General features: G+C 48.5%; 1 protein-coding gene across 3 annotated transcripts in view; it reads left to right on the top strand.

Annotated features, from left to right (window-relative positions):
- The window catches only part of LOC115136632 (RNA-binding protein Musashi homolog 2-like), a 401963-nt gene that overhangs the window by 338081 nt on the left and 39872 nt on the right, over positions 1-24010 (top strand). For 2 of the 3 annotated variants that reach the window (XM_065024349.1, XM_065024347.1), the window contains exon 11: positions 20314-20433. In XM_065024349.1, coding sequence (XP_064880421.1) covers positions 20314-20433 — 120 coding nt within the window. The remainder of the gene's footprint in view (positions 1-20313; positions 20434-24010) is intronic. The other variant, XM_065024348.1, reaches the window with a different exon arrangement.

Genomic DNA, 24010 nt, shown 5'->3' with positions numbered 1-24010 from the left:
AGAGAGGGTGAGGAGCAGAGGGTAAGGGCTATTGGAGTGAGGAAAGGAGACAGAGAGGGTGAGGAGCAGAGTGTAAGGGCTATTGGGGAGAGGAAAGGAGACAGAGAGGGTGAGGAGCAGAGGGTAAGGGCTATTGGGGAGAGGAAAGGAGACAGAGAGGGTGAGGAGCAGAGGGTAAGGGCTATTGGAGTGAGGAAAGGAGACAGAGAGGGTGAGGAGCAGAGGGTAAGGGGCTATTGGGGGAGAGGAAAGGAGACAGAGAGGGTGAGGAGCAGAGGGTAAGGGCTATTGGGGAGAGGAAAGGAGACAGAGAGGGTGAGGAGCAGAGGGTAAGGGCTATTGGGGAGAGGAAAGGAGACAGAGAGGGTGAGGAGCAGAGGGTAAGGGCTATTGGGGAGAGGAAAGGAGACAGAGAGGGTGAGGAGCAGAGGGTAAGGGCTATTGGGGAGAGGAAAGGAGACAGAGAGGGTGAGGAGCAGAGTGTAAGGGCTATTGGGGAGAGGAAAGGAGACAGAGAGGGTGAGGAGCAGAGGGTAAGGGCTATTGGAGTAAGGAAAGGAGACAGAGAGGGTGAGGAGCAGAGGGTAAGGGCTATTGGGGAGAGGAAAGGAGACAGAGGGTGAGGAGCAGAGGGTAAGGGCTATTGGGGAGAGGAAAGGAGACAGAGACGGTGAGGAGCAGAGGGTAAGGGTTATTGGGGAGAGGAAAGGAGACAGAGAGGGTGAGGAGCAGAGGGTAAGGGCTATTGGGGAGAGGAAAGGAGACAGAGAGGGTGAGGAGCAGAGGGTAAGGGCTATTGGGGAGAGGAAAGGAGACAGAGAGGGTGAGGAGCAGAGGGTAAGGGCTATTGGGGAGAGGAAATGAGACAGAGAGGGTGAGGAGCAGAGGGTAAGGGTTATTGGGGAGAGGAAAGGAGACAGAGAGGGTGAGGAGCAGAGGGTAAGGGCTATTGTGGAGAGGAAAGGAGACATAGAGGGTGAGGAGCAGAGGGTAAGGGTTATTGGGGAGAGGAAAGGAGACAGAGAGGGTGAGGAGCAGAGGGTAAGGGTCATTGGGGAGAGGAAAGGAGACAGAGAGGGTGAGGAGCAGAGGGTAAGGGTTATTGGGGAGAGGATAGGAGACAGAGAGGGTGAGGAGCAGAGGGTAAGGGCTATTGGGGAGAGGAAAGGAGACAGAGAGGGTGAGGAGCAGAGGGTAAGGGCTATTGGGGAGAGGAAAGGAGACAGAGAGGGTGAGGAGCAGAGGGTAAGGGCTATTGGGGAGAGGAAAGGAGACAGAGAGGGTGAGGAGCAGAGGGTAAGGGCTATTGGGGAGAGGAAAGGAGACAGAGAGGGTGAGGAGCAGAGGGTAAGGGCTATTGGGGAGAGGAAAGGAGACAGAGAGGGTGAGGAGCAGAGGGTAAGGGCTATTGGAGTAAGGAAAGGAGAGGGTGAGGAGCAGAGGGTAAGGGCTATTGGGGAGAGGAAAGGAGACAGAGAGGGTGAGGAGCAGAGGGTAAGGGCTATTGGGGAGAGGAAAGGAGACAGAGAGGGTGAGGAGCAGAGGGTAAGGGCTATTGGGAGAGGAAAGGAGACAGAGAGGGTGAGGAGCAGAGGGTAAGGGTTATTGGGGAGAGGAAAGGAGACAGAGAGGGTGAGGAGCCGAGGATAAGGGCTATTGGGGGAGAGGAAAGGAGACGGAGAGGGTGAGGAGGAGAAGGTAAGGGTTATTGGGGAGAGGAAAGGAGACAGAGAGGGTGAGGAGCAGAGGGTAAGGGCTATTGGGGGAGAGGAAAGGAGACAGAGAGGGTGAGGAGCAGAGGGTAAGGGTTATTGGGGAGAGGAAAGGAGAGGGTGAGGAGCAGAGGGTAAGGGCTATTGGGGAGAGGAAAGGAGACAGAGAGGGTGAGGAGCAGAGTGTAAGGGCTATTGGAGTGAGGAAAGGAGACATAGAGGGTGAGGATCAGAGGGTAAGGGCTATTGGAGAGAGGAAAGGAGACAAGTGTGCAAAGACGTGAGGGGTGCAATGATAGATAGTGACCTCGAGCTGAAGTCGTTAAGGAAGGATGGAAGGTGAGATAAGGTTCTGGGGGTCCACAGATGGTAGGAAGAACTAAAGCAGACTCGTCCTTAGAACAGTGGTTTGCAAAAAAAAAATATATATATATATATATATATATATATATATATATATATATATATATATCTGACCGACATCATGCTTTTACAGTATACTAGCTCCCTAGACATACACAACACCCCCCTCTCAACCAGGGCCAGATTGGTGGCCCAGGGGTACCTACCTGCAGGGAGCACCCCAAACCAAATAACATCTAATTTAGAAAAGCAGCTTGTTTTCTGGAGGTCGGGGGCCCCGGGGCACGTGCCCTGTGCACCAGTTCTGTAAATCGTAAATTCGGCCCTGCTCTCAACATGCCCCCCAGCTACATGGCTAGACAGCTGTTATGGCTAGACAGCTGTTACTGTTACTTAGTTTGGTAACAACCAATGGAACATAGTTCAGCCCGCGGATGATGCCCCAGAACTCCTTGTTACAGAGAACTGCCATGCTGTCATAGTTTAAAATCTATTCTAAATCACAATTGTCTGGCCTCCCTCTCTCTTTCACTCTCTCTCCCTCACAGCCCTCCCTCCCTCACAGCCCTCCCTCCCTCACAGCCCTGGTTTGGTTTTAGTCGTCAGGAAGAATAAACTCAGACTTACTGTGTGCACAGAACTCAATGGTCTCTGCAGTGCTGGCCCATTCATTCTTATTTGGGCTGCAGGAGCCCCACATACCTCTGTCTGCTGTTCAGGGTAAGAGAAGGTGTCTGCTGTTCAGGGAAAGAGAGAAGGTGTCTGCTGTTCAGGGAAAGAGAGAAGGTGTCTGCTGTACAGGGAAAGAGAGTTCAGGGAAAGAGAGACGATGTCTGCTGTACAGGGAAAGAGAGAAGATGTCTGCTCTACAGGGAAAGAGAGAAGGTGTCTGCTGTACAGGGAAAGAGAGAGAGTCTCTGCTGTACAGGGAAAGAGAGAAGGTGCCTGCTGTTCAGGGAAAGAGAAGGTGTCTGCTGTTCAGGGAAAGAGAGAATGTGTCTGCTGCTCAGGGAAATAGAGAAGGTGTCTGCTGTTCAGGGAAAGAGAGAAGGTGTCTGCTGTTCAGGGAAAGAGAGAAGGTGTCTGCTGTTCAGGGAAATAGAGAAGGTGTCTGCTGCTCAGGGAAAGAGAGAAGGTGGCTGCTGTACAGGGAAAGAGAGAAGGTGTCTGCTGTACAGGGAAAGAGAGAAGATGTCTGCTCTACAGGGAAAGAGAGAAGATGTCTGCTCTACAGGGAAAGAGAGAAGGTGTCTGCTGTTCAGGGAAAGAGAGAAGGTGTCTGCTGTACAGGGAAATAGAGTTCAGGGAAAGAGAGAAGATGTCTGCTGTACAGGGAAAGAGAGAAGGTGTCTGCTGTTCAGGGAAAGAGAGAAGGTGTCTGCTGTTCAGGGATAGAGAGATGGTGTCTGCTGCTCAGGGAAAGAGAGAAGGTGTCTGCTGTACAGGGAAAGAGAGAAGGTGTCTGCTGTACAGGGAAAGAGAGAAGATGTCTGCTCTACAGGGAAAGAGAGAAGGTGTCTGCTGTTCAGGGTAAGAGAGAAGGTGTCTGCTGTTCAGGGTAAGAGCAGGTGTCTGCTGTTCAGGGTAAGAGAGAAGGTGTCTGCTGTACAGGGAAAGAGAGAAGGTGTCTGCTGTACAGGGAAAGAGGGAAGGTGTCTGCTGTACAGGGAAAGAGAGAAGGTGTCTGCTCTACAGGGAAAGAGAGAAGGTGTCTGCTGTACAGGGAAAGAAAGAAGGTGTCTGCTGTTCAGGGATAGAGAGAAGGTGTCTGCTCTACATGGAAAGAGAGAAGATGTCTGCTCTACAGGGAAAGAGAGAAGGTGTCTGCTGTACAGGGAAAGAGAGAGAGTGTCTGCTGTACAGGGAAAGAGAGAAGGTGTCTGCTGTTCAGGGAAAGAGAGAAGGTGTCTGCTGTTCAGGGAAAGAGAGAATGTGTCTGCTGCTCAGGGAAATAGAGAAGGTGTCTGCTGTTCAGGGAAAGAGGGAAGGTGTCTGCTGTTCAGGGAAAGAGAGAAGGTGTCTGCTGTTCATGGAAAGAGAGAAGGTGTCTGCTGTTCAGGGAAAGAGAGAAGGTGTCTGCTGTACAGGGAAAGAGGGAAGGTGTCTGCTGTACAGGGAAAGAGAGAAGGTGTCTGCTGTACATGGAAAGAGAGAAGGTGTCTGCTGTACAGGGAAAGAGAGAAGGTGTCTGCTGTTCAGGGAAAGAGAGAATGTGTCTGCTGTTCAGGGAAAGAGAGAAGGTGTCTGCTGTACAGGGAAAGAGAGAAGGTGTCTGCTGTACAGGGAAAGAGAGTTCAGGGAAAGAGAGACGATGTCTGCTGTACAGGGAAAGAGAGAAGGTGTCTGCTGTACAGGGAAAGAGAGAAGGTGTCTGCTGTTCAGGGAAAGATAGAAGGTGTCTGCTGTACAGGGAAAGAGAGTTCAGGGAAAGAGAGAAGATGTCTGCTGTACAGGGAAAGAGAGAAGGTGTCTGCTGTTCAGGGAAAGAGCGAAGGTGTCTGCTGTTCAGGGATAGAGAGAAGGTGTCTGCTCTACAGGGAAAGAGAGAAGGTGTCTGCTGTACAGGGAAAGAGAGAAGATGTCTGCTCTACAGGGAAAGAGAGAAGGTGTCTGCTGTTCAGGGTAAGAGAGAATGTGTCTGCTGTTCAGGGTAAGAGAGAAGGTGTCTGCTGTACAGGGAAAGAGAGAAGGTGTCTGCTGTACAGGGAAAGAGAGAAGATGTCTGCTCTACAGGGAAAGAGAGAAGGTGTCTGCTGTACAGGGAAAGAGAGAGAGTCTCTGCTGTACAGGGAAAGAGAGAAGGTGTCTGCTGTTCAGGGAAAGAGAGAAGGTGTCTGCTGTTCAGGAAAAGAGAGAATGTGTCTGCTGCTCAGGGAAATAGAGAAGGTGTCTGCTGTTCAGGGAAAGAGAGAAGGTGTCTGCTGTACAGGGAAAGAGAGAAGGTGTCTGCTGTACAGGGAAAGAGAGAAGATGTCTGCTCTACAGGGAAAGAGAGAAGGTGTCTGCTGTTCAGGGTAAGAGAGAAGGTGTCTGCTGTTCAGGGTAAGAGCAGGTGTCTGCTGTTCAGGGTAAGAGAGAAGGTGTCTGCTGTACAGGGAAAGAGAGAAGGTGTCTGCTGTACAGGGAAAGAGGGAAGGTGTCTGCTGTACAGGGAAAGAGAGAAGGTGTCTGCTCTACAGGGAAAGAGAGAAGGTGTCTGCTGTACAGGGAAAGAAAGAAGGTGTCTGCTGTTCAGGGATAGAGAGAAGGTGTCTGCTCTACATGGAAAGAGAGAAGATGTCTGCTCTACAGGGAAAGAGAGAAGGTGTCTGCTGTACAGGGAAAGAGAGAGAGTGTCTGCTGTACAGGGAAAGAGAGAAGGTGTCTGCTGTTCAGGGAAAGAGAGAAGGTGTCTGCTGTTCAGGGAAAGAGAGAATGTGTCTGCTGCTCAGGGAAATAGAGAAGGTGTCTGCTGTTCAGGGAAAGAGGGAAGGTGTCTGCTGTTCAGGGAAAGAGAGAAGGTGTCTGCTGTTCAGGGAAAGAGAGAAGGTGTCTGCTGTACAGGGAAAGAGGGAAGGTGTCTGCTGTACAGGGAAAGAGAGAAGGTGTCTGCTGTACATGGAAAGAGAGAAGGTGTCTGCTGTACAGGGAAAGAGAGAAGGTGTCTGCTGTTCAGGGAAAGAGAGAATGTGTCTGCTGTTCAGGGAAAGAGAGAAGGTGTCTGCTGTACAGGGAAAGAGAGAAGGTGTCTGCTGTACAGGGAAAGAGAGTTCAGGGAAAGAGAGACGATGTCTGCTGTACAGGGAAAGAGAGAAGGTGTCTGCTGTACAGGGAAAGAGAGAAGGTGTCTGCTGTTCAGGGAAAGATAGAAGGTGTCTGCTGTACAGGGAAAGAGAGTTCAGGGAAAGAGAGAAGATGTCTGCTGTACAGGGAAAGAGAGAAGGTGTCTGCTGTTCAGGGAAAGAGCGAAGGTGTCTGCTGTTCAGGGATAGAGAGAAGGTGTCTGCTCTACAGGGAAAGAGAGAAGGTGTCTGCTGTACAGGGAAAGAGAGAAGATGTCTGCTCTACAGGGAAAGAGAGAAGGTGTCTGCTGTTCAGGGTAAGAGAGAATGTGTCTGCTGTTCAGGGTAAGAGAGAAGGTGTCTGCTGTACAGGGAAAGAGAGAAGGTGTCTGCTGTACAGGGAAAGAGAGAAGATGTCTGCTCTACAGGGAAAGAGAGAAGGTGTCTGCTGTACAGGGAAAGAGAGAGAGTCTCTGCTGTACAGGGAAAGAGAGAAGGTGTCTGCTGTTCAGGGAAAGAGAGAAGGTGTCTGCTGTTCAGGAAAAGAGAGAATGTGTCTGCTGCTCAGGGAAATAGAGAAGGTGTCTGCTGTTCAGGGAAAGAGAGAAGGTGTCTGCTGTTCAGGGAAAGAGAGAAGGTGTCTGCTCTACAGGGAAAGAGAGAAGGTGTCTGCTGTACAGGGAAAGAGAGAAGATGTCTGCTCTACAGGGAAAGAGAGAAGGTGTCTGCTGTTCAGGGAAAGAGGGAAGGTGTCTGCTGTTCAGGGTAAGAGAGAAGGTGTCTGCTGTACAGGGAAAGAGAGAAGGTGTCTGCTGTTCAGGGAAAGAGAGAAGGTGTCTGCTGTTCAGGGTAAGAGAGAAGGTGTCTGCTGTACAGGGAAAGAGAGAAGGTGTATGCTGTTCAGGGAAAGAGAGAAGGTGTCTGCTGTTCAGGGTAAGAGAGAAGGTGTCTGCTGTACAGGGAAAGAGAGAAGGTGTCTGCTGTACAGGGAAAGAGAGAAGGTGTCTGCTGTACAGGGAAAGAGAGAAGGTGTCTGCTGTACAGGGAAAGAGAGAAGGTGTCTGCTGTACAGGGAAAGAGAGAATGTGTCTGCTGTACAGGGAAAGAGAGAAGGTGTCTGCTGTACAGGGAAAGAGAGAAGGTGTCTGCTGTTCAGGGATGGAGAGAAGGTGTCTGCTCTACATGGAAAGAGAGAAGATGTCTGCTCTACAGGGAAAGATAGAAGGTGTCTGCTGTACAGGGAAAGAGAGAGAGTGTCTGCTGTACAGGGAAAGAGAGAAGGTGTCTGCTGTTCAGGGAAAGAGAGAAGGTGTCTTCTGTTCAGGGAAAGAGAGAATGTGTCTGCTGCTCAGGGAAATAGAGAAGGTGTCTGCTGTTCAGGGAAAGAGAGAATGTGTCTGCTGTTCAGGGAAAGAGAGAAGGTGTCTGCTGTTCATGGAAAGAGAGAATGTGTCTGCTGTTCAGGGAAAGAGAGAAGGTGTCTGCTGTACAGGGAAAGAGGGAAGGTGTCTGCTGTACAGGGAAATAGAGAAGGTGTCTGCTGTACATGGAAAGAGAGAAGGTGTCTGCTGTACAGGGAAAGAGAGAAGGTGTCTGCTGTTCAGGGAAAGAGAGAATGTGTCTGCTGTTCAGGGAAAGAGAGAAGGTGTCTGCTGTACAGGGAAAGAGAGAAGGTGTCTGCTGTACAGGGAAAGAGAGTTCAGGGAAAGAGAGACGATGTCTGCTGTACAGGGAAAGAGAGAAGGTGTCTGCTGTACAGGGAAAGAGAGAAGGTGTCTGCTGTTCAGGGAAAGAGAGAAGGTGTCTGCTGTTCAGGGATAGAGAGAAGGTGTCTGCTGCTCAGGGAAAGAGAGAAGGTGTCTGCTGTACAGGGAAAGAGAGAAGGTGTCTGCTGTACAGGGAAAGAGAGAAGATGTCTGCTCTACAGGGAAAGAGAGAAGGTGTCTGCTGTTCAGGGTAAGAGAGAAGATGTCTGCTCTACAGGGAAAGAGAGAAGGTGTCTGCTGTTCAGGGTAAGAGAGAAGGTGTCTGCTGTTCAGGGTAAGAGAGAAGGTGTCTGCTGTTCAGGGTAAGAGAGAAGGTGTCTGCTGTACAGGGAAAGAGAGAAGGTGTCTGCTGTACAGGGAAAGAGGGAAGGTGTCTGCTGTACAGGGAAAGAGGGAAGGTGTCTGCTGTTCAGGGTAAGAGAGAAGGTGTCTGCTGTACAGGGAAAGAGAGAAGGTGTCTGCTGTTCAGGGAAAGAGAGAAGGTGTCTGCTGTTCAGGGTAAGAGAGAAGGTGTCTGCTGTTCAGGGAAAGAGAAAAGGTGTCTGCTGTACAGGGAAAGAGAGAAGGTGTCTGCTGTACAGGGAAAGAGAGAAGGTGTCTGCTCTACAGGGAAAGAGAGAAGGTGTCTGCTGTACAGGGAAAGAGAGAAGGTGTCTGCTGTACATGGAAAGAGAGAAGGTGTCTGCTGTACAGGGAAAGAGAGAAGGTGTCTGCTGTTCAGGGAAAGAGAGAATGTGTCTGCTGTTCAGGGAAAGAGAGAAGGTGTCTGCTGTACAGGGAAAGAGAGAAGGTGTCTGCTGTACAGGGAAAGAGAGTTCAGGGAAAGAGAGACGATGTCTGCTGTACAGGGAAAGAGAGAAGGTGTCTGCTGTTCAGGGAAAGAGAGAAGGTGTCTGCTGTACAGGGAAAGAGAGTTCAGGGAAAGAGAGAAGATGTCTGCTGTACAGGGAAAGAGAGAAGGTTCAGGGAAAGAGCGAAGGTGTCTGCTGTTCAGGGATAGAGAGAAGGTGTCTGCTCTACAGGGAAAGAGAGAAGGTGTCTGCTGTACAGGGAAAGAGAGAAGATGTCTGCTCTACAGGGAAAGAGAGAAGGTGTCTGCTGTTCAGGGTAAGAGAGAAGGTGTCTGCTGTTCAGGGTAAGAGAGAAGGTGTCTGCTGTTCAGGGTAAGAGAGAAGGTGTCTGCTGTTCAGGGTCTGTTTCTACAGGGAAAGAGAGAAGGTGTCTGCTGTACAGGGAAAGAGAGAAGGTGTCTGCTGTACAGGGAAAGAGGGAAGGTGTCTGCTGTTCAGGGAAAGAGAGAAGGTGTCTGCTGTACAGGGAAAGAGAGAAGGTGTCTACTGTTCAGGGAAAGAGAGAAGGTGTCTGCTGTTCAGGGTAAGAGAGAAGGTGTCTGCTGTTCAGGGAAAGAGAGAAGGTGTCTGCTGTACAGGGAAAGAGAGAAGGTGTCTGCTGTACAGGGAAAGAGGGAAGGTGTCTGCTGTACAGGGAAAGAGGGAAGGTGTCTGCTGTTCAGGGTAACAGAGAAGGTGTCTGCTGTACAGGGAAAGAGAGAAGGTGTCTGCTGTTCAGGGAAAGAGAGAAGGTGTCTGCTGTTCAGGGTAAGAGAGAAGGTGTCTGCTGTACAGGGAAAGAGAGAAGGTGTATGCTGTTCAGGGAAAGAGAGAAGGTGTCTGCTGTTCAGGGTAAGAGAGAAGGTGTCTGCTGTACAGGGAAAGAGAGAAGGTGTCTGCTGTACAGGGAAAGAGAGAAAATGTGTCTGCTGTACAGGGAAAGAGAGAAGGTGTCTGCTGTACAGGGAAAGAGAGAATGTGTCTGCTGTACAGGAAAGAGAGAAGGTGTCTGCTGTACAGGGAAAGAGAGAAGGTGTCTGCTGTTCAGGGATGGAGAGAAGGTGTCTGCTCTACATGGAAAGAGAGAAGATGTCTGCTCTACAGGGAAAGAGAGAAGGTGTCTGCTGTACAGGGAAAGAGAGAGAGTGTCTGCTGTACAGGGAAAGAGAGAAGGTGTCTGCTGTTCAGGGAAAGAGAGAAGGTGTCTTCTGTTCAGGGAAAGAGAGAATGTGTCTGCTGCTCAGGGAAATAGAGAAGGTGTCTGCTGTTCAGGGAAAGAGAGAATGTGTCTGCTGTTCAGGGAAAGAGAGAAGGTGTCTGCTGTTCATGGAAAGAGAGAATGTGTCTGCTGTTCAGGTAAAGAGAGAGAAGGTGTCTGCTGTACAGGGAAAGAGGGAAGGTGTCTGCTGTACAGGGAAATAGAGAAGGTGTCTGCTGTACATGGAAAGAGAGAAGGTGTCTGCTGTACAGGGAAAGAGAGAAGGTGTCTGCTGTTCAGGGAAAGAGAGAATGTGTCTGCTGTTCAGGGAAAGAGAGAAGGTGTCTGCTGTACAGGGAAAGAGAGAAGGTGTCTGCTGTACAGGGAAAGAGAGTTCAGGGAAAGAGAGACGATGTCTGCTGTACAGGGAAAGAGAGAAGGTGTCTGCTGTACAGGGAAAGAGAGAAGGTGTCTGCTGTTCAGGGAAAGAGAGAAGGTGTCTTCTGTTCAGGGATAGAGAGAAGGTGTCTGCTGCTCAGGGAAAGAGAGAAGGTGTCTGCTGTACAGGGAAAGAGAGAAGGTGTCTGCTGTACAGGGAAAGAGAGAAGATGTCTGCTCTACAGGGAAAGAGAGAAGGTGTCTGCTGTTCAGGGATAGAGAGAAGGTGTCTGCTGCTCAGGGAAAGAGAGAAGGTGTCTGCTGTACAGGGAAAGAGAGAAGGTGTCTGCTGTACAGGGAAAGAGAGTTCAGGGAAAGAGAGACGATGTCTGCTGTACAGGGAAAGAGAGAAGGTGTCTGCTGTACAGGGAAAGAGAGAAGGTGTCTGCTGTTCAGGGAAAGAGAGAAGGTGTCTGCTGTTCAGGGATAGAGAGAAGGTGTCTGCTGCTCAGGGAAAGAGAGAAGGTGTCTGCTGTACAGGGAAAGAGAGAAGGTGTCTGCTGTACAGGGAAAGAGAGAAGATGTCTGCTCTACAGGGAAAGAGAGAAGGTGTCTGCTGTTCAGGGTAAGAGAGAAGATGTCTGCTCTACAGGGAAAGAGAGAAGGTGTCTGCTGTTCAGGGTAAGAGAGAAGGTGTCTGCTGTTCAGGGTAAGAGAGAAGGTGTCTGCTGTTCAGGGTAAGAGAGAAGGTGTCTGCTGTACAGGGAAAGAGAGAAGGTGTCTGCTGTACAGGGAAAGAGGGAAGGTGTCTGCTGTACAGGGAAAGAGGGAAGGTGTCTGCTGTTCAGGGTAAGAGAGAAGGTGTCTGCTGTACAGGGAAAGAGAGAAGGTGTCTGCTGTTCAGGGAAAGAGAGAAGGTGTCTGCTGTACAGGGAAAGAGAGAAGGTGTCTGCTGTACAGGGAAAGAGGGAAGATGTCTGCTCTACAGGGAAAGAGAGAAGGTGTCTGCTGTTCAGGGTAAGAGAGAAGGTGTCTGCTGTTCAGGGTAAGAGAGAAGGTGTCTGCTGTTCAGCGTAAGAGAGAAGGTGTCTGCTGTACAGGGAAAGAGAGAAGGTGTCTGCTGTACAGGGAAAGAGGGAAGGTGTCTGCTGTACAGGGAAAGAGGGAAGGTGTCTGCTGTTCAGGGTAAGAGAGAAGGTGTCTGCTGTACAGGGAAAGAGAGAAGGTGTCTGCTGTTCAGGGAAAGAGAGAAGGTGTCTGCTGTTCAGGGTAAGAGAGAAGGTGTCTGCTGTTCAGGGAAAGAGAAAAGGTGTCTGCTGTACAGGGAAAGAGAGAAGGTGTCTGCTGTACAGGGAAAGAGAGAAGGTGTCTGCTCTACAGGGAAAGAGAGAATGTGTCTGCTGTTCAGGGATAGAGAGAATGTGTCTGCTGTTCAGGGATAGAGAGAAGGTGTCTGCTCTACATGGAAAGAGAGAAGATGTCTGCTCTACAGGGAAAGAGAGAAGGTGTCTGCTGTACAGGGAAAGAGAGAGAGTGTCTGCTGTACAGGGAAAGAGAGAAGGTGTCTGCTGTTCAGGGAAAGAGAGAAGGTGTCTGCTGTTCAGGGAAAGAGAGAATGTGTCTGCTGCTCAGGGAAATAGAGAAGGTGTCTGCTGTTCAGGGAAAGAGAGAAGGTGTCTGCTGTTCAGGGTAAGAGAGAAGGTGTCTGCTGTTCATGGAAAGAGAGAAGGTGTCTGCTGTTCAGGGAAAGAGAGAAGGTGTCTGCTGTACAGGGAAAGAGAGAAGGTGTCTGCTGTTCAGGGAAAGAGAGAATGTGTCTGCTGTTCAGGGAAAGAGAGAAGGTGTCTGCTGTACAGGGAAAGAGAGAGAGTGTCTGCTGTACAGGGAAAGAGAGAAGGTGTCTGCTGTTCAGGGAAAGAGAGAAGGTGTCTGCTGTTCAGGGAAAGAGAGAATGTGTCTGCTGCTCAGGGAAATAGAGAAGGTGTCTGCTGTTCAGGGAAAGAGAGAAGGTGTCTGCTGTTCAGGGAAAGAGAGAAGGTGTCTGCTGTTCATGGAAAGAGAGAAGGTGTCTGCTGTTCAGGGAAAGAGAGAAGGTGTCTGCTGTACAGGGAAAGAGGGAAGGTGTCTGCTGTACAGGGAAAGAGAGAAGGTGTCTGCTGTACATGGAAAGAGAGAAGGTGTCTGCTGTACAGGGAAAGAGAGAAGGTGTCTGCTGTTCAGGGAAAGAGAGAATGTGTCTGCTGTTCAGGGAAAGAGAGAAGGTGTCTGCTGTACAGGGAAAGAGAGAAGGTGTCTGCTGTACAGGGAAAGAGAGTTCAGGGAAAGAGAGACGATGTCTGCTGTACAGGGAAAGAGAGAAGGTGTCTGCTGTTCAGGGAAAGAGAGAAGGTGTCTGCTGTACAGGGAAAGAGAGTTCAGGGAAAGAGAGAAGATGTCTGCTGTACAGGGAAAGAGAGAAGGTTCAGGGAAAGAGCGAAGGTGTCTGCTGTTCAGGGATAGAGAGAAGGTGTCTGCTCTACAGGGAAAGAGAGAAGGTGTCTGCTGTACAGGGAAAGAGAGTTATGTCTGCTCTACAGGGAAAGAGAGAAGGTGTCTGCTGTTCAGGGTAAGAGAGAAGGTGTCTGCTGTTCAGGGTAAGAGAGAAGGTGTCTGCTGTTCAGGGTAAGAGAGAAGGTGTCTGCTGTTCAGGGATAGAGAGAAGGTGTCTGCTCTACAGGGAAAGAGAGAAGGTGTCTGCTGTACAGGGAAAGAGGGAAGGTGTCTGCTGTACAGGGAAAGAGGGAAGGTGTCTGCTGTACAGGGAAAGAGGGAAGGTGTCTGCTGTTCAGGGTAAGAGAGAAGGTGTCTGCTGTACAGGGAAAGAGAGAAGGTGTCTACTGTTCAGGGAAAGAGAGAAGGTGTCTGCTGTTCAGGGTAAGAGAGAAGGTGTCTGCTGTTCAGGGAAAGAGAGAAGGTGTCTGCTGTACAGGGAAAGAGAGAAGGTGTCTGCTGTACAGGGAAAGAGGGAAGGTGTCTGCTGTACAGGGAAAGAGGGAAGGTGTCTGCTGTTCAGGGTAAGAGAGAAGGTGTCTGCTGTACAGGGAAAGAGAGAAGGTGTCTGCTGTTCAGGGAAAGAGAGAAGGTGTCTGCTGTTCAGGGTAAGAGAGAAGGTGTCTGCTGTACAGGGAAAGAGAGAAGGTGTATGCTGTTCAGGGAAAGAGAGAAGGTGTCTGCTGTTCAGGGTAAGAGAGAAGGTGTCTGCTGTACAGGGAAAGAGAGAAGGTGTCTGCTGTACAGGGAAAGAGAGAAAATGTGTCTGCTGTACAGGGAAAGAGAGAAGGTGTCTGCTGTACAGGGAAAGAGAGAATGTGTCTGCTGTACAGGGAAAGAGAGAAGGTGTCTGCTGTACAGGGAAAGAGAGAAGGTGTCTGCTGTTCAGGGATGGAGAGAAGGTGTCTGCTCTACATGGAAAGAGAGAAGATGTCTGCTCTACATGGAAAGAGAGAAGGTGTCTGCTGTACAGGGAAAGAGAGAGAGTGTCTGCTGTACAGGGAAAGAGAGAAGGTGTCTGCTGTTCAGGGAAAGAGAGAAGGTGTCTTCTGTTCAGGGAAAGAGAGAATGTGTCTGCTGCTCAGGGAAATAGAGAAGGTGTCTGCTGTTCAGGGAAAGAGAGAATGTGTCTGCTGTTCAGGGAAAGAGAGAAGGTGTCTGCTGTTCATGGAAAGAGAGAATGTGTCTGCTGTTCAGGTAAAGAGAGAAGGTGTCTGCTGTACAGGGAAAGAGGGAAGGTGTCTGCTGTACAGGGAAATAGAGAAGGTGTCTGCTGTACATGGAAAGAGAGAAGGTGTCTGCTGTACAGGGAAAGAGAGAAGGTGTCTGCTGTTCAGGGAAAGAGAGAATGTGTCTGCTGTTCAGGGAAAGAGAGAAGGTGTCTGCTGTACAGGGAAAGAGAGAAGGTGTCTGCTGTACAGGGAAAGAGAGTTCAGGGAAAGAGAGACGATGTCTGCTGTACAGGGAAAGAGAGAAGGTGTCTGCTGTACAGGGAAAGAGAGAAGGTGTCTGCTGTTCAGGGAAAGAGAGAAGGTGTCTGCTGTTCAGGGATAGAGAGAAGGTGTCTGCTGCTCAGGGAAAGAGAGAAGGTGTCTGCTGTACAGGGAAAGAGAGAAGGTGTCTGCTGTACAGGGAAAGAGAGAAGATGTCTGCTCTACAGGGAAAGAGAGAAGGTGTCTGCTGTTCAGGGATAGAGAGAAGGTGTCTGCTGCTCAGGGAAAGAGAGAAGGTGTCTGCTGTACAGGGAAAGAGAGAAGGTGTCTGCTGTACAGGGAAAGAGAGAAGGTGTCTGCTGTACAGGGAAAGAGAGAAGGTGTCTGCTGTACAGGGAAAGAGAGTTCAGGGAAAGAGAGACGATGTCTGCTGTACAGGGAAAGAGAGAAGGTGTCTGCTGTTCAGGGAAAGAGAGAAGGTGTCTGCTGTACAGGGAAAGAGAGTTCAGGGAAAGAGAGAAGATGTCTGCTGTACAGGGAAAGAGAGAAGGTTCAGGGAAAGAGCGAAGGTGTCTGCTGTTCAGGGATAGAGAGAAGGTGTCTGCTCTACAGGGAAAGAGAGAAGGTGTCTGCTGTACAGGGAAAGAGAGAAGATGTCTGCTCTACAGGGAAAGAGAGAAGGTGTCTGCTGTTCAGGGTAAGAGAGAAGGTGTCTGCTGTTCAGGGTAAGAGAGAAGGTGTCTGCTGTTCAGGGTAAGAGAGAAGGTGTCTGCTGTTCAGGGATAGAGAGAAGGTGTCTGCTCTACAGGGAAAGAGAGAAGGTGTCTGCTGTACAGGGAAAGAGGGAAGGTGTCTGCTGTACAGGGAAAGAGGGAAGGTGTCTGCTGTACAGGGAAAGAGGGAAGGTGTCTGCTGTTCAGGGTAAGAGAGAAGGTGTCTGCTGTACAGGGAAAGAGAGAAGGTGTCTACTGTTCAGGGAAAGAGAGAAGGTGTCTGCTGTTCAGGGTAAGAGAGAAGGTGTCTGCTGTTCAGGGAAAGAGAGAAGGTGTCTGCTGTACAGGGAAAGAGAGAAGGTGTCTGCTGTACAGGGAAAGAGGGAAGGTGTCTGCTGTACAGGGAAAGAGGGAAGGTGTCTGCTGTTCAGGGTAAGAGAGAAGGTGTCTGCTGTACAGGGAAAGAGAGAAGGTGTCTGCTGTTCAGGGAAAGAGAGAAGGTGTCTGCTGTTCAGGGTAAGAGAGAAGGTGTCTGCTGTACAGGGAAAGAGAGAAGGTGTATGCTGTTCAGGGAAAGAGAGAAGGTGTCTGCTGTTCAGGGTAAGAGAGAAGGTGTCTGCTGTACAGGGAAAGAGAGAAGGTGTCTGCTGTACAGGGAAAGAGAGAAAATGTGTCTGCTGTACAGGGAAAGAGAGAAGGTGTCTGCTGTACAGGGAAAGAGAGAATGTGTCTGCTGTACAGGGAAAGAGAGAAGGTGTCTGCTGTACAGGGAAAGAGAGAAGGTGTCTGCTGTTCAGGGATGGAGAGAAGGTGTCTGCTCTACATGGAAAGAGAGAAGATGTCTGCTCTACAGGGAAAGAGAGAAGGTGTCTGCTGTACAGGGAAAGAGAGAGAGTGTCTGCTGTACAGGGAAAGAGAGAAGGTGTCTGCTGTTCAGGGAAAGAGAGAAGGTGTCTTCTGTTCAGGGAAAGAGAGAATGTGTCTGCTGCTCAGGGAAATAGAGAAGGTGTCTGCTGTTCAGGGAAAGAGAGAATGTGTCTGCTGTTCAGGGAAAGAGAGAAGGTGTCTGCTGTTCATGGAAAGAGAGAATGTGTCTGCTGTTCAGGGAAAGAGAGAAGGTGTCTGCTGTACAGGGAAAGAGGGAAGGTGTCTGCTGTACAGGGAAATAGAGAAGGTGTCTGCTGTACATGGAAAGAGAGAAGGTGTCTGCTGTACAGGGAAAGAGAGAAGGTGTCTGCTGTTCAGGGAAAGAGAGAATGTGTCTGCTGTTCAGGGAAAGAGAGAAGGTGTCTGCTGTACAGGGAAAGAGAGAAGGTGTCTGCTGTACAGGGAAAGAGAGTTCAGGGAAAGAGAGACGATGTCTGCTGTACAGGGAAAGAGAGAAGGTGTCTGCTGTACAGGGAAAGAGAGAAGGTGTCTGCTGTTCAGGGAAAGAGAGAAGGTGTCTGCTGTTCAGGGATAGAGAGAAGGTGTCTGCTGCTCAGGGAAAGAGAGAAGGTGTCTGCTGTACAGGGAAAGAGAGAAGGTGTCTGCTGTACAGGGAAAGAGAGAAGATGTCTGCTCTACAGGGAAAGAGAGAAGGTGTCTGCTGTTCAGGGTAAGAGAGAAGATGTCTGCTGTACAGGGAAAGAGAGAAGGTGTCTGCTGTACAGGGAAAGAGAGTTCAGGGAAAGAGAGACGATGTCTGCTGTACAGGGAAAGAGAGAATGTGTCTGCTGTACAGGGAAAGAGAGAAGGTGTCTGCTGTACAGGGAAAGAGAGAAGGTGTCTGCTGTTCAGGGATGGAGAGAAGGTGTCTGCTCTACATGGAAAGAGAGAAGATGTCTGCTCTACAGGGAAAGAGAGAAGGTGTCTGCTGTACAGGGAAAGAGAGAGAGTGTCTGCTGTACAGGGAAAGAGAGAAGGTGTCTGCTGTTCAGGGAAAGAGAGAAGGTGTCTTCTGTTCAGGGAAATAGAGAATGTGTCTGCTGCTCAGGGAAATAGAGAAGGTGTCTGCTGTTCAGGGAAAGAGAGAATGTGTCTGCTGTTCAGGGAAAGAGAGAAGGTGTCTGCTGTTCATGGAAAGAGAGAATGTGTCTGCTGTTCAGGGAAAGAGAGAAGGTGTCTGCTGTACAGGGAAAGAGAGAAGGTGTCTGCTGTACAGGGAAAGAGAGTTCAGGGAAAGAGAGACCATGTCTGCTATACAGGGAAAGAGAGAAGGTGTCTGCTGTACAGGGAAAGAGAGAAGGTGTCTGCTGTTCAGGGAAAGAGAGAAGGTGTCTGCTGTACAGGGAAAGAGAGTTCAGGGAAAGAGAGAAGATGTCTGCTGTACAGGGAAAGAGAGAAGGTGTCTGCTGTTCAGGGAAAGAGAGAATGTGTCTGCTGTACAGGGAAAGAGATAAGGTGTCTGCTGTACAGGGAAAGAGAGAAGGTGTCTGCTGTTCAGGGAAAGAGAGAAGGTGTCTGCTGTACAGGGAAAGAGAGAAGGTGTATGAGAGAGAGAGAGATAGAGAGATGGGGGAGAGAAACTAACAGCTAAATATATAGAAACCTGCAGAAACTACCAGCTAAATAAATAGAAACCTTCAGAAACTACCAGCTAAATATATAGAAACCTGCAGAAACTACCAGCTAAATATATAGAAACCTGCAGAAACTACCAGCTAAATATATAGAAACCTGCAGAAACTACCAGCTAAATATATAGAAACCTGCAGAAACTAGCACCTAAATATATAGAGATCTGCAGAAACTACCAGCTAAATATATAGAAATCTGCAGAAACTACCAGCTAAATATTGGCTTTATCTCTCCAGTAATAACGGAGCCATGAAATTGATTTTATGTCGCTGAGGCTCTCCTGGGCGGCGTCTTTGCAGTCTGTGAATACAAAACAATGAACCTCCACAGCTGCCCTAAGATCTATTAATTAACCCAGCTAATCCCCAACATGTTATCTCTCTCAACAACTTTGCCCATCGAACGGCAACTTTGGAACACAAAGGCTACAGGTTGCCGAGTCGCAACATTGGCAGTGAAGGAGAAACAAAGATTGACACTTTTTTGGTCTCGTGAAATATTTGGAATTTGTTGGGAAATGTTTGGCTTGATGTCTGAGGAAATTGGAGGGCAGATAGCAAATCATTTGTATGCCTTTGAGAATCCAAGCTCAGTATGAACACAGTGTGAAAAGCATACTTGTCCAATCTTACCCAACTGTGCTGCCACAGGAAGAAAGAAAGAGCTATATTTCTGTTCATCATGACCTTATCTACCAGCCAGTCTCTCTCTCTCTCTCGGCATGGTCCTACTCCACATTGACCTCCAGGCCCTTACACATGGAATGTCCCTGTAGTAGGGGAACCACCTCATCCTGGACACCACAGTGTTCCTCTTAACCCCCAGCACCCCTTAACACAGCCCCTCAGAGCACAGCATTCAGGCCCACTTACCTCCACCAGCTCTGTTTCTCCTCTCCCTGGCTAGCACCTCGTTTCCACTCATTGCTTTCGTCCTCTTTTCTCTGCCCTTTCTCCTGGTGCCTTTTAGTGGACGGGTCTAGTGAGTGGGCCTGCCTCAAGCCAATGGCACCACATCGCTCAATAACTTCCTCCTGCGGACAGCGAGCTGTCCTATCATATGCTCACTGGCGTCTCCCCTCTCAATATTACACGTCAACTCAGGCCTTTGTTCAGACTTAATCTCATCCTAAATTCCAATTTGTTGATTATATATTAGCACCACATCAGAGGTTATTAAGTCCCCTAATAGAACAGGATGGGGACTGGCTTTGTTTAATAAGAGAGAAGAGAAAGAAGTAGAGAAAGAGTGAATTACATGGCATCCCTCCTGTCTGATGGCAACTATCTGCCAATGTCACTGCTCCATTGTGTCTGGGCCCTTTATCATGAATAGCCCTCTGCAGCCAAAGATGTTTTAATTAGTGAGAGATATGGTCTGTAATTATATTTATATCATAATAACTAACCACTGACTGACTGAGTCCTCGTCCTCCTTGCTGGGTCTTTCATTGTCTCCCTCTATAATGATGATATTTAATTATGATGTTTGAACATCATAAGATCCAGTCAAAGTCAAAGACCCTCGACGGGCGAGTACACACACTCTGGAGCTGGATCGTGTTCATTTGCTCTGTGCACTCTCTCTCTCTCACTCACTCTCTCTCTCTCTCACACACACTCACACACTCTCTCTCTCACACACACTCTCTCTCTCTCTCACTCACACACACTCTCTCTCTCTCTCTCTCTCTCTCGCTAACTCACTCACACACACACAGACACAGCAGCTCTCAGCCCTGTTCATGCTCAATATTACCAAAACCCCTTTCCCAATCCCTTTATTATCAAAGGCTACAACTGTATTTTTGACAAAGCAAACCAAAATAACTTGACTGGTTACCGTTGCTTATCAAAGCCTAAACAGTAGCTGAATAGTTGGCCAACTGCAACTCCCTTCCCTTCAACTCCCAACTCTCTTCTTTGTGTGAGTATGTTGAAAGAAGAGGTAACCACGAAGATGTTCATTAGAAGGCTATTGTCCACAGTCTACCTATTGACTGGCCTATGCATTGTTTAACTGAGTGCATACTGCACGTAAGGATCTTTGTAGAATGCTGTGGAGACGTCTTCTTTGTTGCATTCGTTGGCAAGTTAGATAATTGACAGGGAAAGAGATAATGAAGGGCAGAAAAATACTTGTGTGCTTTCAAGCCACAGACAATTGAGCCTCATTGTATTATGAATATTGGGAACAATGCTGTAACACTTTAAAGCAAGGAACATTTAAATATGCACACTCTCCTCTCCTCTATCTAGAATCTCCTCAACCTGTGTCCTCCTGTCCCAGCCAACCTCCACCCAAAGGGCACTCAGAACCAAGCGATGAATCTCAGATGCCCAGACTCATAATAATGCCAAGTTTACCCAGTCACCTTTCTCCACAAATCATCCCTCCACCCCCCTGTTCCTCCCTCGTTCCCAGGCCCAGTGGTCCGCCGGGGCTGCAACAGCCGTTCACGCTGCCTGGAGACCAAATGATCCCTTTGATTGGTTGAGTTCCAAGGCATAAACCTCGCCGGCTGACAACTGCGGCTGATTCGCTCTCCCGACTTTACGGCTTTCTCTTTCACTCCCTCCTACCTTCCTCTGCACAGAGCGCAAGATTACTTAAGTGGACTACAAAGTGTGCGAGCGTGTTCCAAATGTCCATATCGGTCTTCATGGTGCATGATGTTGGTTATGTTTCCAAGTTAACACTTTATTTCCTGTTCTTGAGGATCTGGAAGACTGGTCCCTCCCCCTGATACAGCTTGCCAACTAGAAGATTCCCTCACTCGTCTTTTCCTCATGTTAGAAAGCAATGTCAGTTGCTTATCCAAAACTAATCCCAGTTACTGGGCATATAGAGAGATATACACGCTAACACACACTCACAGTCACTCTCTCTCAAACGAGCCAATCCCCAACCCATACACGCAGATAAAAACATGCACTCTCTCTCACACAACCCTACTCCCCGTACACACACAGTCACACACACACTCAATCTCTTTCACACAATCCGACCCCTCCACACACACTCTCTCTCTCTCCCACACACACTGATGCCTTGTCCCCTCTGTCCCCCAGGCTTCCCAGCGACGGCGTATGGACCGGTGGCAGCAGCGGCAGTGGCGGCAGTGCGTGGCTCAGGTAGGGGGGCCCGTGGAAGAGGTGGCTACATGGCATACCAGCAGAACGCAGGGGCAGGTAAACGCTCTGTCGGTATTCTGTGTGGCTACTGCAACGCTCCATGCTCTGTTCTCACTGGCCGCCGATAACTCCTCTCTCACCTGCTGCACACACACACACACACAAGCTCACACACACACTTCATAGACAAGAGAGGATAGAAGGAGGATGCTAAACTCCCCGTTCTCTCCTCACTTGCCTCTGCACTGACTAGAATAGACAGAAGATGAGGATAGGACCAGGGTAGCAGTCTCTAGTTGTCTTGTTTTAGAGCTACTATACCTGCCAGCTCTGTGTTTGATAGGTAGGAATACTACCTACTGTAATGTACCTCCACAGTACAATATGTGACTGCAAATCCAGGGAGCAGGATGTTGATTTCTCATGTGTTGGTCATATCACTCATACACCTCTATCAGCGAAGGCTCCTAACTTGAAATCAGCATGTGCAATTGAAACCTTTGTGCAAATGTCCTATTGATATCGATGAGTTTACTCAAAACTCTTAGTTCTACACGAATCTCAAGTTGGGATACGGATCGCCTCTATAAGACCATCAAGTCTCTGAATAACCAAGCCAGCATCATGAGAGTCCAGATTCTTTGTAGTGCCACGCTCTACCAACTTGTAGCTCAGTTGGTAGAGCATGGCGCTTGTAATGCCAAGGTAGTGGGTTCAATTCCCACGACCACCCATACATAAAATGTATGCATATGTGACTGTAAGTCGATTTGGATGAAAGGGTCTGCTTAAATTGGTTCACTTGTTGACTTTTTTATTCCTTGGCCGTTGATTGGCTAGTACGATAGCTTAATGAATCACACTGATTTTGTCCACAGACACAGAAATATAAAGGTAAATAAACACTGGAGAAAAACAAGCGGTGGGGCTGGAATTGACAGATGGCATTTTGGCTGCGAGGGAAAATGATCGGGCACTCTAATTGTCTGTCAGAAAGCCTGGCCCCTTACAGTTAGGCTTGGAGGTTCAGCCTAACACACACCACACACACACAAACTCACTATTCACACACCACACACGCACATATACACACACACGCACGCACGCACACACACACACATGCACCTGATATGAGAAATCAAAGCAGAGACCTCACTTTGATGCCTTGTGACCTAGGTGGATCTGGGGGGTGAGGACCGGGGCAAGTATAAAGGCTATGGTTAGACTAGACTGGGTTTATCCAAGTTAGCCCCCCAGGCCTACCCAGCCTCCCCCTGACGTGCCCTAGGGCATCATGGTCTAGATTAAATATGATTTCATCTGATAGAGGGAGCAGTGCTATAGGCGTGTAGGGATGTTGGACCTGCTAATCAGTTGGATCTGCTGCTAGAAAACAATAGTGTTTAAGACTAGAAATACACATTTGATCCACCCTCAATCCTCAGATCATGATGCCGTTCTTTATCTAGATTAAGATTTCATGATATTATTTTCCCCTTTCACCAATAAATCTCTCAAAGCAAAGTCAGGAACAATTTCATGTCAGATTCTTCTGTTTTGAATTTATTACACCGGAGCAGAATGTGCTTATAGATGATCACACTAGAACATGGCCTGCTTCAAAGTTGTCTAGTGCAGAAGACCAGCAGTGTAGATCAAACTCAAACCAAAGGTGCCGTTGGTAGACAGTGGAAATGTCTGTGAGAGGCATAGTGAAGGAAACACACACACACACACACACACACACAGTGAAGAAGAAACCAATTCAAACCCCTTTGTGCTTAGAGGTACACTGGTTAAAGGACATACAGAGAGATGGGAGCAATGGGAGTCTGTGATTGGTGGTGAATGTGACCAGTTGTTTCTGTCTCTGACTTGGTTGGGCCTTGCAGAGAGCCTATGGTCCTGACTGGGACACTCCTCTGCTCACCTCACACACTCCCCTGGGTGCACTCTGCCTGCCTGCCAGAAGGTTTGTTCACACCCTACTACCCCTCACTCCTCCTGACTATGTCCTCTTCTCCCTCCATCCTTCCCTCTCCATTCTAAACTAGCTTCTCTCATCTCTTCTTCCTCTTTGCATATTCTGTCTGCTCTTACTTTCTTTCTTTCTTAATTTCTTAATTTCTTTCTTAATTCTCTCTCTCTCTCTCTCTCTCTCTCTCTCCCTCCCTCCCTCCCCCTTCCATCCTGTCTTTATTAGATGTAGAGTGTTTTTATGTACAAAGATACAACCTGTCACGTATGTCTGTTCCTCCTGTTGTGCCTGATCCCTGTACTATGTATAAGTCTGACTTGAGTGCATGCCACCTGTAGTGGTCATGGTAGTGGTGGACGTAGTCATAGATACTAGCTACTAGAGATGCACGATATATCAGTGAACATATCGGAATCGGTCGATATTAGCTAAAAATGTTAAAAACTGATTCCAAAGCTACCGCGCATACCTACAGTTGAAGTCGGAAGTTTACATACACTAAGGTTTGAGTCATTGAAACTCGTTTTTCAACCACTCCACAAATTTCTTGTTAACAAACTATATTTTCGGCAGTTGGTTAGGACATCTACTTTGTGCACAAGTAATTTTCCCAACAATTGCTTACAGAAAGATTATTTCACTTATAATTCACTATATCACAATTCCGGTGGGTCAGAAGTTTACATACACTAAGTTGACTGTGCCTTTAAACAGCTTGCTCGCACACGCTTTTTCAGTTCTGCCCACAAATGTTCCATAGGATTGAGGTCAGGGCTTTGTGATGGCCACTCCAATACCTTGACTTTGATGTCCTTAAGCCATTTTGCCACAACTTTGGAAGTATGCTTGGGGTCATTGTCCATTTGGAAGACCCATTTGCGACCAAGCTTTAACTTCCTGACTGATGTCTTGAGATTTTGCTTCAATATATCCACATAATTTCCCCCCTCATGATGCCATCTATTTTGTGAAGTGCACCAGTCCCTCCTGCAGCAAAGCACCCCCCACAACATGATGCTGCCACTCCGTGCTTCACGGTTGGTTGGCTTGCAAGCCTCCCTCTTTTTCCTCCAAACATAACAATGGTCATTCTGGCCAAACAGTTCTATTTTTGTTTCATCAGACCAGAGGACATTTCTCCAAAAAGTACCATCTTTGTCCCCAACCTTTGTCTGGCTTTTTTATGGCGGTTTTGGAGCAGTGGCTTCTTCCTTGCTGAGCGGCCTTTCGGGTTATGTCGATATAGGACTCGTTTTACTGTGGATATAGATACTTTTGTACCTGTTTCCTCCAGTATCTTCACGAGGTCCTTTTCTGTTGTTCTGGGATTGATTTGCACTTTTTGCACCAAAGTACGTTCATCTCTAGGAGACAGAACGCGTCTCCTTCCTGAGCGGTATCACGGCTGTGTGGTCCCATGGTGTTTATACTTGTGTACTATTGTTTGTACAGATGAACCTGGTACCTTCAGGCATTTGGAAATTGCTCCCAATGATCAACCAGACTTGTGGAGGTCTACAATCTTTTTTCTGAGGTCTTGGCTGATTTCTTTTGATTTTCCCATTATGTCAAGCAAAGAGGCACTGAGTTTTAAGTTAGGTTTTGAAATTCATCCACAGGTACACATCCAATTGACTCAAATTATGTCAATTAGCC

The sequence above is a fragment of the Oncorhynchus nerka genome, linkage group LG11 (genome assembly GCF_034236695.1).
Source record: "Oncorhynchus nerka isolate Pitt River linkage group LG11, Oner_Uvic_2.0, whole genome shotgun sequence".
NCBI classification, from domain to species: domain Eukaryota; kingdom Metazoa; phylum Chordata; class Actinopteri; order Salmoniformes; family Salmonidae; genus Oncorhynchus; species Oncorhynchus nerka.
The sequence above is the reverse complement of the archived record's forward strand: the minus strand, read 5'-3'. Positions and strand labels throughout refer to the sequence as shown.